Raw genomic sequence first — 16,328 nt, 5'->3', positions numbered from 1 at the left:
GGACCAAGATATTTACCGCATTGCAATATGGCGGTGCTATTCAAGTTGACTAATCCAAACACCTAAGCTTTCTTGATTAATCCATTGAAAAATGAATAATGTAGCGTAATAAATACTTACGTTTTTGTTAAATGAATATCCTGGCAGCAAAGGCAGCGCCATTTTGGCCGTAAGCTAGGCTACTTACTTGGGTTCTTCTATCGGACCTTCACCACTGCAATAACAAGTTGCTATGGCAAATGCGTTGTTTGATACTGTTGCATGGCAACGCAGGAATCCTGAATGTGAATATTCTAAAGTGCCATTCTTTAGTAAACACTGGTTACAATTTAATGTACTAATACTTGTAGACAACAGGAACATTTGGGGTATTCCAACTCAGCATTGAGCATGTAATCTAAAAGATTACTGCCCCATTTCTCCATGCCTTCAAGTCTTAAATTGACATTGAAATAATGCTGTTGATTGCTCAGTGTAGAATAGGCCCATTAACATGTTTCAGACATATTACATAAGACATACCACACAAATATTTCACCCACCCACAATTACACAGATCCTTTCAATCAGTTATGTGTAGTGCAGTCATTGAGAATAAACCATATAAAACAATTTGTTTCAGAGTTGTATTACAGATATATGCACAGAGTAACAGAGCAACAGAAAATTAGTAAACAATAAAGGTTATTTTGGTATTTGTGCACAGCAGATAAGAATAGGCTTTATTAGATTTGACTTCAAATATTGCACTGTCCAAAAGGCAAGTCACACACTGTAAAAACCTAGATATGATTCTGTTTATGGTCAAATACAGTACATGACATGAGGAAATTTCTAGTTTTCCTACTAAACTGGAAGCACAACCAACGCTGAGGATGATACTTCCATGAGATTCTTAAGCCGACAACACTACAAATCAACCAAAACAGATGGACCAAAATATACAGGACACCTACATCTTAATGGCGTTTGGCTTGTGTGGTGTTGTGTTGTGCAGCTTGTAGTGCGCACCCAGTCAACTCTACTGACTGTAGAGACGCAGTAGTATGAGAGGGGTTTTGTAACTGAGCATGCCGCACAGACGACAACGACGACGTGGAGTACCGAGGGCCCCACACTGCATACTGCGGTATGAGACCGTGTTTCACAGTAATGAAAGGGAACGCATTTCTTGATCGAGATGACTGACAGCAGACTCCGCTCCTGTAATGCTTAAGATGCCAGACCCAGCAGGAAGCCTCCAACGAATCCGCTCGACATGACAATGTTCCTTTTCACAAATTCTGTGGACTGAAGCAAAAATGATGTTATTGTTATGGTACTCAGATGTCAATAATAATACCTACTAATAATACTAATAATACCTTAGACAGCTAATTCAGAATGATTGGCAGGTCTGATCAGTCCGGAATCATAGGATTTTGGCTATCTTTAACAAACTAATGGGATTATAAAAACTTTGTCTAAACATTCCTTAACATCAGGGAAGAACTGTGGCTTATACATTACAAGTGAACAAATGTTAATTTAATACATTTTACATTCAGCCTTATATGTGTTCAAGAGATCAAGATGTAAAACACAGAAATCTTTAAAATGTTTTTACACTGCAAAGCGATCCTACATTCATCCTATTTGCCTCTCATTTCAAGCCAGGAAGGATTATTTCACATTAATCTATCAGGAATCAACTGGATTTGCTTTTAAATCCTGTCTCTGAACAGGGCCATACATTTACAAGGCAATATAATGCTTGGTGGCTGCACATTTCCTAGAATGCACATTTCCATTCTTAGACGGCCTCAAGATATGCCTACCTCTTCTATGAATGAGTTCAGCTCAGGAGCAGCTTTGTTAGCTCTCTTTTTTAGATGTTTCTTGGCTTTGTTGACATCCTTCTCAACTTTCTTCCAGTCGACCTGTACATATCCACTGTGATTGGCAATCTAAACATGTGCCAGAGAGAGAGGGGGGGGGGTGCATTAAATCATGTATCTAAATATTCAAAAGGTATTATTTCATACAGATTTGTATAACTGTTCCATCACAAGACAAGCAACCATTCCACTGAGAAATCAACAATTCTAGTTAAATTTCAATATCATGTTCACTACAAATAGAGTAATTTGTTCATCATCCCCTTAATAGTAAAAATGATCCGTCATGGAGCAATGTTAAAATTGGAAATGGCCAAGGTAAACTAAGTGCCCCAGGTAATTTCAAGATATGTAGCAGGAATGACAAGTCTTGTGCTACATGCCAATGCAATGGAAAGATCATAGGGTAAGCGATGCAAAGCGTTTTCTAACACATAACATGTTGTAACATTCAGCGAATACGTCCTCACAATCTGCTAAGAACTCTGTATAAAAATAAAAATAAAATAAAAAAATAACAGGTCTTCTTACAAAGCCCTGGCTGTGTGTACTGGACACAAACAAGGTGGGCACAGCCTGTGTGGAGTTTAACCTCTCTGGTATATTTAGTTTGATCTTTGATTCAAATATAATGTAAGTTGCTTGGGACAAAAGTGTCTGCTAAGAAACATAAACATACGCAACGTCACCCAGCATCTCTCACCGTACCTTTAAATACACACAGAGTGCAATATTGTCACTCTCCTCGATTTGCCTCTTACCTGCAAAAGTAGAAATCCGCCACCAACAGCAGTGGCAGCAATCTTCCCCACTCTTTGAAAGAGATACCCTGCACACCTTTAGGCAAAAGAAAAATCTATACTTAGAATTCACATAGAAAATATGATATGTTTAAGCAGACCGAAACCCACTGATGTACAAACACCCATGGCTATTTTATCTGGAACACAAATGATGGAAGACTCTACTAATTGTTGTTTGTTTGCTGTTTGTTGTTTAAGAGACAAGGCATGTGAGATATCATATGATGTAAATGAAGCCTGAGGTTATAGTCTCTTTGCTCTGCATAACCCTGGCACAACGCACCAACCAGTGACTCCTCCCATCATGATTTGGGTGGCCACTGAGTACTTCTCAGCTATCGGGCCAGAATTGTTCCCAAAGACGCGGCTCCACCACTGATGGCGTCTGGCATAATCTGTGATGTCCACAACTTCATACAACTCATCATCAACTTCAGCATCTTGTTCTGAAAATAAACAAATGTTATAGCTTGTTGGAATAAAAAGCTAAATACATATGACTGAAAATTATTATTATTACAAATTATTATAAAAGAGATATTTTATGTCATTAGGATTTGGAGCATGAAGCAGCTACTGTGTCAGCACAGTTGCCAGACATGTTGATTCAAGGTAACATACAGTAGCACAGGTAAAGTGGGCAGTTAAGAAACAGGCTGTTCTCCATGGAAATCTAACCCATAACAGAACCCACTACTTGCAGATTGAAGTACTATTCTGCAAATTAGTTGACCTAATGTACAGCAACTACTCTCTGGACCCCTAAATTCCTTTAACTGTGAATGGTTACAGCATAGGTATCATATAACATAAGTTTCTATATGGGTTAAAGTTTTATACTCTATATGGTAGATATCCATCACCCAACCCGATGTGAAAACATGCACTTTTTCCCAAAACAGAGGCTAACCTAAAATACATATTTTCGTTTTGCATGTGTATAAGGTAAATTGAGCGTAATTAATAACATTAACCCCAGGTGAAAATGAGTGATCAACTTGCTACTTTGCTAAGTAACGTTAACAATAACTAGCCAACCTTGTTTCAAAAGACTAACATGCACTGATGACATATGCCATTTGTCCTACACTAGGCTGCATCCTCAAGGTGTCATACTTTTTGATTACGTGGCTGGTTAGGGAATTTAGTCTTTAGGTAGCCATCTTTACTTAATCTGTGATTACATCTGCTAATGTTAGCTAACTAGCTGGGTCAGTGTACAACAGTACACTGAAAAAAGCCTGTCGTTTGTATAGGCTAATTTAGCTGGTGTGCTAGCCAGGACATAATGATTAGAGTAGCGAGTCAAAATAATATTTATATTTGAAACAGCAATCATGACATATTACAAGGGTTCAAACACTGACATTTACACAGAACAATAGAAAATAACTTAAACATCAACAGTAGACTCCAAAACATTATGTGGTTTACTAGCATTCATCACTTACCTTCGCCGTGGTCCGCCATTTTGAAACGCAGAGACTAACGTTAACAATGTTGACAACAGTATCACGCACATGAACACTTCATTTTAAACGTGCCCTGCGACAATATCTGAATGCAACTAGACAATTTCGTTATAAAATTGTCGTATTTGTACGTATAAAACATGCATTTAGTTTCATAAACGTGTTAATCGATCTTTTTTGGGATTTTTTTTTTACAGCAGGCAGTGCAAATAAGCTATGCAATATATGGGTTTGGATTTTGACGAATGATCAGGTCTCTCGTCCCTCCTGCTAATCTATCTGGATCGGATAGCTTATCTGACAGTCTACGATTCTGGACACATCTACAAAATGTCACATTAAGCGATATGCAATCGTGGATTCACAACTATGCCCATTAAAAGACGTGTTATGAAAAAAGCACAGTATGGCTGGTGGTAGGCTATTTCCTTTGGTAAGAAGCGATATGTTGACTTAAAATTCCATCTGTCCACCCCATGCCACATCATTTCTGGCGGCACAGTTTTCACTATACGGCTCTGGACGTAGTTGACAGGTTTACTGTTCATCCAGTCTTTTGCCACACAGAGCGGTCCGCTCGTCCAACAGGACAGCGCAGTCATTCTAGGCCAATGCAGGCTCTTTAGGAAACGTATTTTATACATGGTAGCCTACATCAATGGAGTTATTTCATGATGTTGGTAGTCCGTTTTGTACATATACCAGCATGTGATGTAGTTTGTGAAGGGAAGACAATTCATCAGCTGACCCAACCTCAGACGAATTCCCAGAATAAAATGTTTCACAAAACTTAATCTTGATTCGTTCATGTGTTGTGTTGTGGAACTTTGCTTATGCAGGGGACAGAACGTGGTGTCCAGGGTAATATGTTGATTGCAGGCTATGTGTTAAAATTATTAGGCAGTGCTGTCAAAAGAAAGCCCAGCGAGTAAGACTAATAGAGACCAGTTCAGAGTCGATTTTCATATGACCAGAAACAAAATCTTGGCCACCATTGCATTTAGTTGTTGAAAACCAAAATGACTTTCTTTTTAACACTCCGCCCACATTGGTAACATTGTCAAAAGGACGTATACACTAACCAATAGTGTGTTTCAAATTTCACTTACGTAATCAAAATACAGTATGAAAAGCCAATCAAAACCTCCATAGGTAGTGCGTAAAGTTACGGGTTTGTTATTTATCCTCCCCCTGAAAGTTTATATGAGAAACGGAGAAAGGGACCCAAGACAAGGCCAGTCACATGTTCACGTAGGAAACTGATTATTGGTTACTCAAAACGGAGAGGGCGTTCCGACGGCAGCGGCGTGGGTTCGCCAGAGTGACACAATTATAATAACTTTGAGCTGGCGATTGGGGGGAAGTTTGTGATATTACCAAATAACGCCGTATGGTAAAAACCCCGCATTAGCATTGCTCCATGCATCCTACGGTATTAGCTAATACAGCGTGTTTTGCATAGAACAATGTGAAAAGGAGGCTTTTGGAAGGATCCTATTTTCCGGACTTGGCATCAATTCTTTTACGTTTTAATCCTGGCAAAGGTGCTCTTCTTTGGTTCGTAAATTATTTCGGTGGAGTTTCTCTACCGCTTTCCTGTTGCTTTTCCATGAAATCGTGCGGAGTGTCGCTCGCCGCTGCTGCCTGCGCTGCTGCTCGAAGTATCGGCGCTGCTGGTGATGAGGAAAAGAAAATGGCGGCGGGAAAAGCGAGTGAAACCGAAGAGGACTTTCCGAAGCTAACGGCGCAGGAGAGGGACAGCTTGGTCGGAATCGACAGGTTAGAAATGCTCTTTGATCAAACTTAAACATGCCTAAATTTTTGGTGTCCCGTACCTCATGTTTAAGTCGTAAAAAATCTATATGTGGCGCTCAAAGTAACACGGAACCGCCTGTGTTGTCCTCTATTTGCAGTTCACTATTTGGATTTCAGAGGCTTCATGAAGATGGCGCCAGAACGAAGGCCTTGCTGTTAAAGGTATGTCAGGAGTAGAACCAAGGCTGGCTGTTTTAGTTACCACTCCTGACTTATGCATTTCCCTTTTGAAATACGTACCAGATAAACATTGTTTATCCGACAACCAAATCCTGCTAATACGACTCCTGCCCATAGCCGTCAGGCTAACGAAACTTCAATGTTCACTATGCTGCACTGTCAGTAGCCACACATTAAAGCAAGCTAGCCAGCGAGCTATTCACCCAACAACGCTATCTGACGTTATACTGTAAGACAATTATTTGTCAAAGAGGATTTCAGCTTTTTGGTTGTGTGATAATGCACTTTACTGCACATTGACGATATTTTCAAGATCTGGTCACAATTTCCGTCTAAGTTATGGCAAAAAAGCGTGTGTGGCGTGCAGAGGTTTGCTAGCTAGCTACCTTTACCAGATGTAACAACTCTTATGTGCCAAAATATTACAGGATCCAGTAACGTTAGCCTCCCAAGGTTGGCTTCATTAGTACCTCTTGGGTGCCTAGCTGCAACTAAGATATATAACATTTGAGCAGGAAGGACTCATTTAAGTAGCTACGCAAACCCTATCAGATGAAGTGTATTCGAAATGTCTACCGAGCTAACCTAACGCTGCTATTTGCTAACCTAAATAGTCTGCTAAATAAGAAACTAGCAATGCACAGCTAGTAAGCTACTTGGTCTTTGAAAACCCTAGTCAGGATGTAAGCTAGGTAGCTGGCTAAATCCTTAATCAAACGCATCATCTCTCTTTCCCAGATTATTAAAACGTTGCAAGAGCTGGTTGATTATGTGTAAATATTGCAACCCAGGTTGGTCAGTAGATGCATGTATTTTTTTCCACATTACAATACGCTAACTTGCTTGACAAGAATCATACAGTCAGCCCCAACAGTGTGTATCTAGGGATGGAAAACTAAGCAGCTAGATGGCGAATGTTGGTGTCGCCCTGGTTAACGCACTTTGAAATGGCGATACTCGGCTAGCGATTGAACTGGCCAGTAACGTTAACGTTATATTATAGATAAGCGGTTAGTGTTAGTTGACAATGCTGACCTAACGTTATGCTGGGATAAATGCAGCGAAGTAGGCAGCTCACTCCATTCGGTAGCTGAACACTTGGTTAAAATGTCTGACGGCTGGTGCAAGTTAGCTCTAGTCCAAGGTGAAAAACTGTCCTACTAAACTATTCTGTGCAAAGCTCGATTGAGATAATCGGCGCTTGTCATTTGCTAGCTATATTAGCTAGCTAAGTTAGCTGTGTAGCTAATTTTGGTTTACTATCCGTATTAATTCTCATGTTAGCCAACATAGCCAGCCGAAACGGTTGTTTGTTGGTTTATTGCAAGCTGCCTAATTCGCGGTTCCATTGCACTCTGATTATTGGTAGGGCCAACGTAATGTGAAACTTTGTTCGGCGTCGGTTTTGCTATTGTCACTTTTTGATGACATGGATCAAACGTGTCCAGTCCTGGAACGTTAGCCATCCAACAGTAGCTTCTAGCTAACATTTTGGGACTCTGAATGCTAGCCAAATGGCTAGCTAAGTCGCTAATGGCTTCGTGGATTGGTCCAAGATGGCGGGGCAGGGAGGGGAGTGTTGCACGAATGTATTTTTTCCCTGACCGATTATTTTCAAGTTTAACTAATGATACACATTGTGGTTGTGAGGTGTATTTTCACTGGTGTACACTTGCACGGGAATATGAACTGGGTGTCATTCCGCTCAGGACGAGCAAGACACCTTTCCGTTATGCAGATCTCTGAATCCAACCTGTAGATAGCGTTGCTGGCCGACAATGCGCGAACAATACTATCCACACTCGCCTTTACGGTGAGACGGAAAAGTTTTGAGCCGTTTGGATCGTATTGTAGTACCAGGAACTGTCATTCTCTTTCACAGCATTGTATTAGAGACGGATGCCAGATTTAGTCGGCTATGCACCAAATTGAGAGAGATTGCTTTGTGGATGCTTGTGAAATGAATGATGTAAGTGTTTCTTACTGATAGGAAATGAGAGTCTATGGACTGTGTTTGTTTGTTTGCAGAAAATGTAATTCACTTCTCAAGTGCTCCTGTAAATGTTTACCAGTTTCCCTTCTGTCTCTAACTCCAATGTTTTCCCTTGATGTATACATCAAAGTATAAATGTTAATATTGAAATTGTAAATTGATGGAATATATGTTAGTGTTCTCTGGTAGATTAATCCAAGCAGGTGATGAGAATGCAAATTAAGAAAGGTTAACAGAAAAGAGGTTTGCAGAAATAGTAGATTGTGGGAACATTGTAATCAAGTACAACCTACATTAACCCGCCCCCCCCCCCCCCCAGGAATACACACAAACATGTATTCCTCAGAAAAATAAATCATGCATGTCTATAGTTCAGCCGAAATTGCAAGTGTAATTTTATTCACTTTTATATGCATTGTTGTTGGTTGGATCAGCATATGTAAGACACACACACACACGCACACATAGACGGCTGTTTTTCCAGAGCAGAGTTGGTGAAATGTTTGTTAATTAAGTTACATTTTTGACCTCAGCAGTTGTCCTGCAAACACATTTATGTGAATGGGACATTTTTAATGAAGGCTGTAAATTATGAAGATGGGAAAATGTTCTTGTAGAAACGCAGTAGTCTCCATTGCATCTCCTTATATGGTGGATTTTGTTGGCCTGTTCATATAAATGTGTGGAGATTTTTGACAGGACTGATAACCCACACTGTTGGTGTTTGGCAAGGTTGTCAGGTTGTAACCGTAAATAACACATGTACTATTACATCTCATAATTTTTCTTTAAAGATAGGCAGTGCTCAAGTTCTTACCCTTGCATTGTCAGTCATGTGGACAGAAGCATTGAGATTTAATGACATTGATTATTATGTTGAGTGGATCTTCCAAATGTCAGGATCTAAGACATTTTTCTTCCTCATAGGAAGATGATGTGCAATAGGCTATTCTTCTGTGAGGCTCCCTTCACCAGTGGAACACTGCTTATTGCACTGTTGGATTATTTTCCCTAAATGGGGCGGTGGTAGCATAGTGGTTAAGGAGCTGGGCTAGCATGCAGTAGCCTGAAAAGTTGTGGGTTTAATTCTCGGCTTGGCACTTGACCCCGAGTTGCTCTTGGGACAATGTAGTCACTTGTTATAGAATTGACATTGGATGAAAAGTGTCTGCTAAATTTAATAAATGTGAATGGAAATGGAAAAACACCCTTAAAACATCTTTCTGAAACACCCTATCAGCCCCACCCCCCACTTTTGCAAATTAATCGGTGTATACTATTGTCTGTCTCATTTTGTGGCCCTCTGCCAACATGCCATAAAAAGTTTAGAATGCTTCACCTTACACTGAGTATTGCAGCCACACAAAAGCCAATTAAGGAAAAAGTAACAGTCATAACACTCTGGAAACTTTCCAGATTGAGAGGGGGAGAGATGGACATAAAAATGATCTTAGAAAGCATGGGCCGGTCCAGTAATTGCAGAGTGTATTGCACTCTAGTTGCATAGCTTGCTCAGACACTGTACAAGCAGACAGGATGAGGTTGGTGAGAAGAATTTGGAGAGGGCCAATGTTTAACAGGAGGCAGGGGCTTCTGTATACGTGTATCTTAATGTAGACTGTCATACTGTCTCTGCAGTTTTGGGAATACGCAGGGAATACTTTTGAACCCCTTCAAGTTTTTTTTTTGTCTGGCTTTTTTACATCTCAAATGTTCTCCTTCATTTGAGCCCATATCCCATGTGTATGCAATCCTCCCCCTACTTTTCTTTTTTCCCCTTTCCGTCCTGAGAGTATGGTGGAACTGGTCTGTCATGCGCTGACAGAAGGCATCCATGCTTGACTCGTGAAATCCAGCTGGAAGCTTTGGTGGCCCGTGTGTGCATATGCGTGTGTATGTGTGGTTCACTGGTCACCTCTCTGGCTTCAGTCTGGTCTGATATGCTTGCGCTCTGCATTTGGTGCCCAGGTTTGAGGGTGGTGGTGGTGTAGAATTATAGTACTACTAGCCTTCATTATATACCTTTTTGTTACGAATGAGTGTACATTTTTCTGAAGCTATGGTTTGGCCGTTAGGAAAGTGTGTCTGCGAGTAGTTTTTGTCTTTAAGATTACAATCCAACCAATTCTATTGCCAGTGATATTTCTTTTTGGCATTTTTTTGTTGTTGTTGCTTTAAGGCCTCTATCTCTGAGCCACTGAAGTCCTATGCCTTGAAAACCTCCAGGCATATGTCTTAACCATGTTTGGAATAGCACCATTTAAGTGAACTGATGGCTGTGGAGGTCCTTTTTGCCTTGCTTTGATATTTCAATCTAGAGTTGCCTTAGGATGACTCAAAAGACTGTTTTTTGCTGGTATTTGCAAATGCCTTAGTTATTTTGGTATCACCAGATGTTTCACAAACCTGTTGTCCAAATGCCGTTGTCTTCTGAAAAGTGGAAACAGGCTTTCTTCTAAGGAACCATAACAGAACTGGTGTCTCATGCCCGGTATGATAACCTTTTCATCAGTTGTTTGGCCTTGTTGTGACTTTTATATTAGTTAAGGCTGTAACGATATGCATATCGAAACCGAAATCGCGACACTCATATCCACAAACCTGTGTCGCGGTGTGAGAAGGCAGAATCGTGACGCACCCCTTCTAGTGTTTCCCTCAGCGCTTTGCAGCTTACACGGCCGCATAAGCAAAACACATCTCCCGCCTTACTTAACAGTAGGTTGTCCAAAATAAATAAATAAATCATAATTTCATAGCTCTTGTACTTTTCATTGTAGACTATGCATCTAATAAGTCCCTTCAGGTCGAAGCAAAACCCCTCCGCTGCGCGTCGGGGTTCTGTTCTCCCTGTCGGGACTTATTTTCTGATAATTACCGGCGGACAATACATTATCCCTTACTTAATCCAAATAAAGCATTCACAATCATGAAAGCAAGGACGCATAGAACAGTGTTTCTCAAAGTGTGGTCCGGGGACCACTGGTGGTCCGCAAGCTATCCCAAGTTGTCCGCAAGCAGACGTGATAAAATATAATATAGATGAGTTGTTTGCAATATTGAACCAACTTGTATGTAAATCCAAACAGTTCTACAACACTGCCTATGTAAGCTATGCCAGTTTAAATCATATGAATCATCTGACACAATAAGCAAGGTGCAAAGACAATAAGCAAGGTGGTTCATTGAATAGGCCTATTGTGTAATATACTGTTGAAGTAGGTCTACTCTTTTTTTTTTTAGCTAGGTGGTCCGTGAGTTTTTTTTATTGGTTAAGTGGTCCTTGGTCTGAAAAAGTTTGAGAAACACTGGCATAGAAGATGACTACCGGTAGCTAAATTACTATTAAATCCGGTTAGCATCATTAGCATGCTGCACACAGTTGTATTGTGCATTCAAGTTGACTGATCATCTCAATACCAATGTTTTCCAAGACTCAAATGGCCCTGTCCTAAGGAGAAAAAGTATTACATTGAAACTTACACACGTGGGGAAACTGAACAGTCCAACCATTAGACTATGATAAACTAGCCAACTATGCTACTTTGTTTACAATATTTCCAGGCTTCAACCAGAAAGCTGAATTAAAGAGGTAGAGTTGTAACAGAAATGGTAGGCTATAATCTGCATAAAGTGTGCGGTCACGAATATCAGAAATTCAGTATTTTCTCTTTTTAAATCAGGATATAATATAATAGATATACAATAATATATTCTAAGCCTCTGGTGTAGGCTATTGACATGTTATTTAATAAAATGTCTAAGCCCCCCCCCCCCCCCCAAAAAAAATAAATAAATAAAAGTAAAGACATCTAAGTATCATACCGTCGGTCAAAAATCGTGATACAAACCGAATCGTGAGTTTGGTCTATCATTACAGCCCTAATATTAGTGTTTACTCATGTTTGTATGCAAGGAGTAATGCCTACATACTGGAAAGTCAGAATGATAGACCATGTGGTGACGTGCAGAGAGGAGGAACGCATGGATCCTCCCTGGTCCAGTGACCTTTATTTGAACTGGCACGTCCTCATTTAAATGTATTACATTTCAGTGGAGTCGGTGACTGCTGGACCTGTCTGCTCATTGAAAAGCATTCTTCGTGGAATAAGGCTGTTCTCCCTCTGCTCTGACTGTCAAGTCTGCCAGTGGAGAGACTGTGTGCAGCTACGCCTCTGCAGTGAAAATGTAGATTTCCTCGTAGAGGGAGAGTTGTACAAATCAGAATTAGAATTGATCAAATCAGAATTAGTAGAATTAATTGTTTTGGGGGTTTCTGGTGGTTTTAGTGTGTTTCTTTTCTTTTAAAACTTCAGTAGCTCAGACATGCTCATGTCACAAGTGGTTAAGCAGTAGAATTGGAGGATTCTGAGCAATTGATTGAGACGAGAATGAGAAGTTGTTTTGATTTCATATTTAAGGCTTTTTCTGGAAATTGTATCATCTTCAGAAATTCAGAGGCTGTAATTCACTGCAGATTTTCCAATCAATAATATTGCTCTTGTCCACTTGAACCTTTTTTCACTTGGCTTTCAAAAATAAGAAGACGTTGGTAAATCCCAAACCGATGGGTACTAACAAAATTATATTATGGATACAAGCCAAAATAATCTGTTTGTATGTTTTTGCAGAAGGTCCTATGTGTGATCCAAAATTATTTGTCAGCATCTTCAGCATCTGTCAGCAACTCTTATCTGATTATGTAGTAGGAAACAGCTTCTCATTGCTGATCACTGTATGTGTTTTGTTTCCCATCCAGGCTGTTCGCTGCTATGATTCTCTCATCTTGAAAGCTGAAGGCAAGGTTGATCCAGAGTTGTTTTGCCAGCTAGGTCACTTCAACCTCCTACTAGAGGATTACCCAAAAGGTGAGTTTCAGATACATAGAACAACAACTGGTTGGTTAGGTTATTTTCTATAACCAATGAGTTGTTGTCAAAACCTGTATGCACTGAAATCCTCCTGAAACATTTTGACCTTTTACAGCGACATAGAGTGTTTTTCCACACAAGTGTTTAAATGACACATGCCGTGTACAATTCTGTGTGTTTGTTCCTTTAGACACCAGTTTCCAGTTCACCATGTTGATGATTCTCTGTAGTATAAGGCTGTTTTGACCCTACAGCAGGAGCATGTTATTAACAACTCGGTGACCATTGTCATATTTCTATGAACACAAGCCCTGAAACAATGTATTTCCTAGAATGTGTACTACTGGCATATGTAGAATGAATGGCTGTTTAGAGCAGACTATGCACTTGTGTACTGATATTGTTGATCTGTTCAATTTTGAGTAATTCCTGCCCATATTTTTGTGTTTACTCCACAATACTGTTGGTATTCTGTGATTTTAACCAGTCATGCATACAAAGCAGTAGAAGCAAGAGTAGTTGCTAATTTTCAGGTCTCTTTAGATCAGTCATCAGCCTCCGGAGGTTGCTTTTCTCTCTTTGTGTTTTTGTATTAGAAAAATATATTTGAAAGTGTCATTGACTTGCTTTGGATTTTTTCTGAAATTTAGCTAAATTGTTCTTCTGGGAAGTATTTACATTGGGGAATAAAAACTGGATTTAATTTGCATCCATCCATCCGTTCCCAAGCCCATTTTTTCCCCTCTTGATTTGTCAGTGTTCCTTAGTTTTTTCCTGAAAGGCTTTTGTGATCACATACTCTGGATTTTCTTTTTTTTGTCTTTTTGTTAGCAAAGTGTAACAGTGAACAATGGGAGCTGTCTGTCTGAAGAACATGTCCCTCCTAGACAGCACTGCAAGCGTATCTTTTGCTATCGTTTGTGGTGCATTTTAAAACTGGAGAGGAAGATGTGCTTATCATAGTAAAAGGCATTTACAGAATTCTGTAGTCACTTAGATCGTCTGGGACCACCAGGGAAGGGAAAAATGATGGTTGCTCTGCAATGCTAATGGAAAAGATTATACATTGAAATCGGGAAAGTAAAAAAAATCTATAAAAAAATAAATCCCCATAAATTACCTAAAATGCAGGTCATATTGAAATTCCCACTCAAGCCCTATGATGTGCAGAAAAATTACAGATCACTTCACTAATGCATGTTACATTTAACTAGATATGACTGAATGCACAATCCGTTTGGTTTTTTGATGATAGCCAGGACTACTATATTCTGTTGTGCGGCCGCCGGCCAATTTTCAAAACCCAATTGGCCCTTGAGCCAAAAAGTTTGCCCACCCCTGTGGTAGGCCAATTAGTGTTAACTACAACATTACTACATATTTTTAGTAATATGTACTATAAGTCAGGTCTAGTAGTTATTGCAGTGTTTCTTCTACATTTATTTCAGCGTGGCGGCCCCCCACGGTTTAATTAATACCGCCACGGTATCAGAATCAGGGCAGACGCACATTTGCTTTTTAAATAATCCTGCGACATATCCTCCCCTGCTGGCTGCCGCTCACATTGCAATTTAACAATAAGCAGGGCTCTACAGTGCGCCCATTTCACTCGCACATGCGAGTAAAAATGATGCCGTGCGAGTGCAAAAAAATATTTAGGCGCACTGGTGCGAATGACTTCTAACCATGCCAATGTTTGTCTACAAAATACACCGCAACAATGAGAAACATTACTGGTGCAAACCATAGAATCACGTCGCGAATGCAGCATAAAAACTACACCTCCCATCAACGTTAGCAGTTTCGCGTTGTGACTCGCTAGTAGTCGCTTCTATCAAATCCAGGAGCGTGCAGAAAAAGCGGAAAGTTAGACTAGCCAGCCAAGATGCAAAGATTGAAGAAATTAGTTCTTCTATCCACCGAATTCATTGGATATAGGAGGAACAGGATGAGATTCTGAGAATGCAGTGAGAGAAGGAAAGGTAACCTAACATGCCTTTTAGCCCAGTTGACGTACAGTATTGGCTGCAATATGCAAAATATAGCTGTAGCGAACCGGCACAAAAGTAGCCTCCCGTAATACTCCCATTTTATTCAAAGGTAGAACGCTACTGACAACTCCAGCTTCCACGCATGCTTGTTTGTTTACACCGAATACAAGCTGAAGTGCAAAACGAAAGTAGGCCTAACGTTTGCCTACTGCCCCCATCAATGCAGATATTTCAAATAAAAACTAAAAGTATAAAACATATATCCTTGATTAGCCTATGTTGGGTTTTGTGGAAGAGAAAATGGACTGTTTTAGTAGTAGTATTAGGCAGTATGCAGTCCGATAGGTCACCATGGGCATATTTGGATTAGCTACAGATGGATTCACAAATAAATAAATTAGCCTACATTTGGCAGGATACTTGATATACAGGCTAAATGCAAATATGGCAATGTATAACATTAGTTTACATTAACAAAATGTAGGAAAATAGAACAGACTGAAAATAAAGTAGGCACTGATCCCTTAAAAATCCTGTTTCCTGTAGCCTAAATGTTGTCAGTCATTCTTAATATTCGCAATTGGTGCACTGGCATGTTTAACTGTTAGCTGCAGTATAATGTTAGATTATGTGTAAGTTAAGTACAGAACTGACTGTGCGCCCAAATTTTTGTCTGTGCTCCTAAATTTTTTAACTTGGGCGCACAAGTGCTCCCAGGGCTCCAGACTAACTTTTTGCACTGGTTGCACTGGTGCGCCTAACTTTTTTTCTTAGGTGCACCAGCACAAAAGTTAGGTGCACCCAAATTTTCAACCACATCGCATTTAACACCGCATCAGGTTCACTTTTTTTCCCTTAATTACTGTCCTATATAGGTTGTCCTATGACTTATGATTTACAATTCTACAAGAAAAGTAACTTAATGAAGTGTTGGTGCTTTAAGTGCTTCACTGAGCTGAAATTTAAACTTAAAACATCTCAAGATGTATTAAATAAAAATAACAGTGAGTAAATTAACAGTGCACGTCTTTTAAGGGCTTCAAACTGCACATCTCATGGCTCAATGTTTTACATACTATCCTTCATGATCTTTAGGCCTTGGCTAAACCAGCTCGCCATGCTAGCATCTTCCATAGAAATGTATTTGAGCACAATTTAAAGAGATGTTCCAAGTAGCCTGGGGGATTTTTATGTGATTTTGCAATGATTGCAATAATCATTTGACAGCCCCACAATGCAATTTACTTTTTAATTTTAGTATTTTTAAATTTTCAATAATAACATGGTTAATGCAGTAACAAAATGGTAGGCCTATTATTATAGGCTACT

General features: G+C 39.8%; 2 protein-coding genes across 5 annotated transcripts in view; one reads left to right on the top strand and one right to left on the bottom strand.

Moving 5' to 3' along the window:
• Positions 1–612: 612 nt before the first annotated feature.
• fundc1 (FUN14 domain containing 1) lies at positions 613–4,515 on the bottom strand. Its single transcript, XM_076263317.1, has 5 exons — positions 4,132–4,515; positions 2,964–3,126; positions 2,639–2,714; positions 1,818–1,946; positions 613–1,290 (listed from the first exon to the last, which is right to left on the bottom strand). Exons 1-5 carry the CDS (start codon positions 4,148–4,150, stop codon positions 1,213–1,215), a joined length of 465 nt encoding a protein of 154 aa, XP_076119432.1. The 5' UTR covers positions 4,151–4,515; the 3' UTR covers positions 613–1,212.
• Positions 4,516–5,465: 950 nt separating this feature from the next.
• The window catches only part of kdm6a (lysine (K)-specific demethylase 6A), an 82,604-nt gene continuing 71,741 nt past the window's right edge, over positions 5,466–16,328 (top strand). For 3 of the 4 annotated variants that reach the window (XM_076263312.1, XM_076263313.1, XM_076263311.1), the window contains exons 1-3: positions 5,466–5,931; positions 6,066–6,129; positions 12,897–13,005. In XM_076263312.1, coding sequence (XP_076119427.1) covers positions 5,762–5,931; positions 6,066–6,129; positions 12,897–13,005 — 343 coding nt within the window. In that variant the 5' untranslated portion in view covers positions 5,466–5,761. The remainder of the gene's footprint in view (positions 5,932–6,065; positions 6,130–12,896; positions 13,006–16,328) is intronic. The other variant, XM_076263314.1, reaches the window with a different exon arrangement.

This window comes from Alosa pseudoharengus, unplaced genomic scaffold, assembly GCF_046254945.1.
Source record: "Alosa pseudoharengus isolate Yale_2024_CS ecotype anadromous, Long Island Sound unplaced genomic scaffold, YU_APseudo_1.1 YU_APseudo_1.1_scf_3, whole genome shotgun sequence".
Taxonomy (NCBI): Eukaryota; Metazoa; Chordata; class Actinopteri; order Clupeiformes; family Clupeidae; genus Alosa; species Alosa pseudoharengus.
Note: the sequence above shows the minus strand (reverse complement) of the source record. Positions and strands in the feature narration are given on the sequence as shown.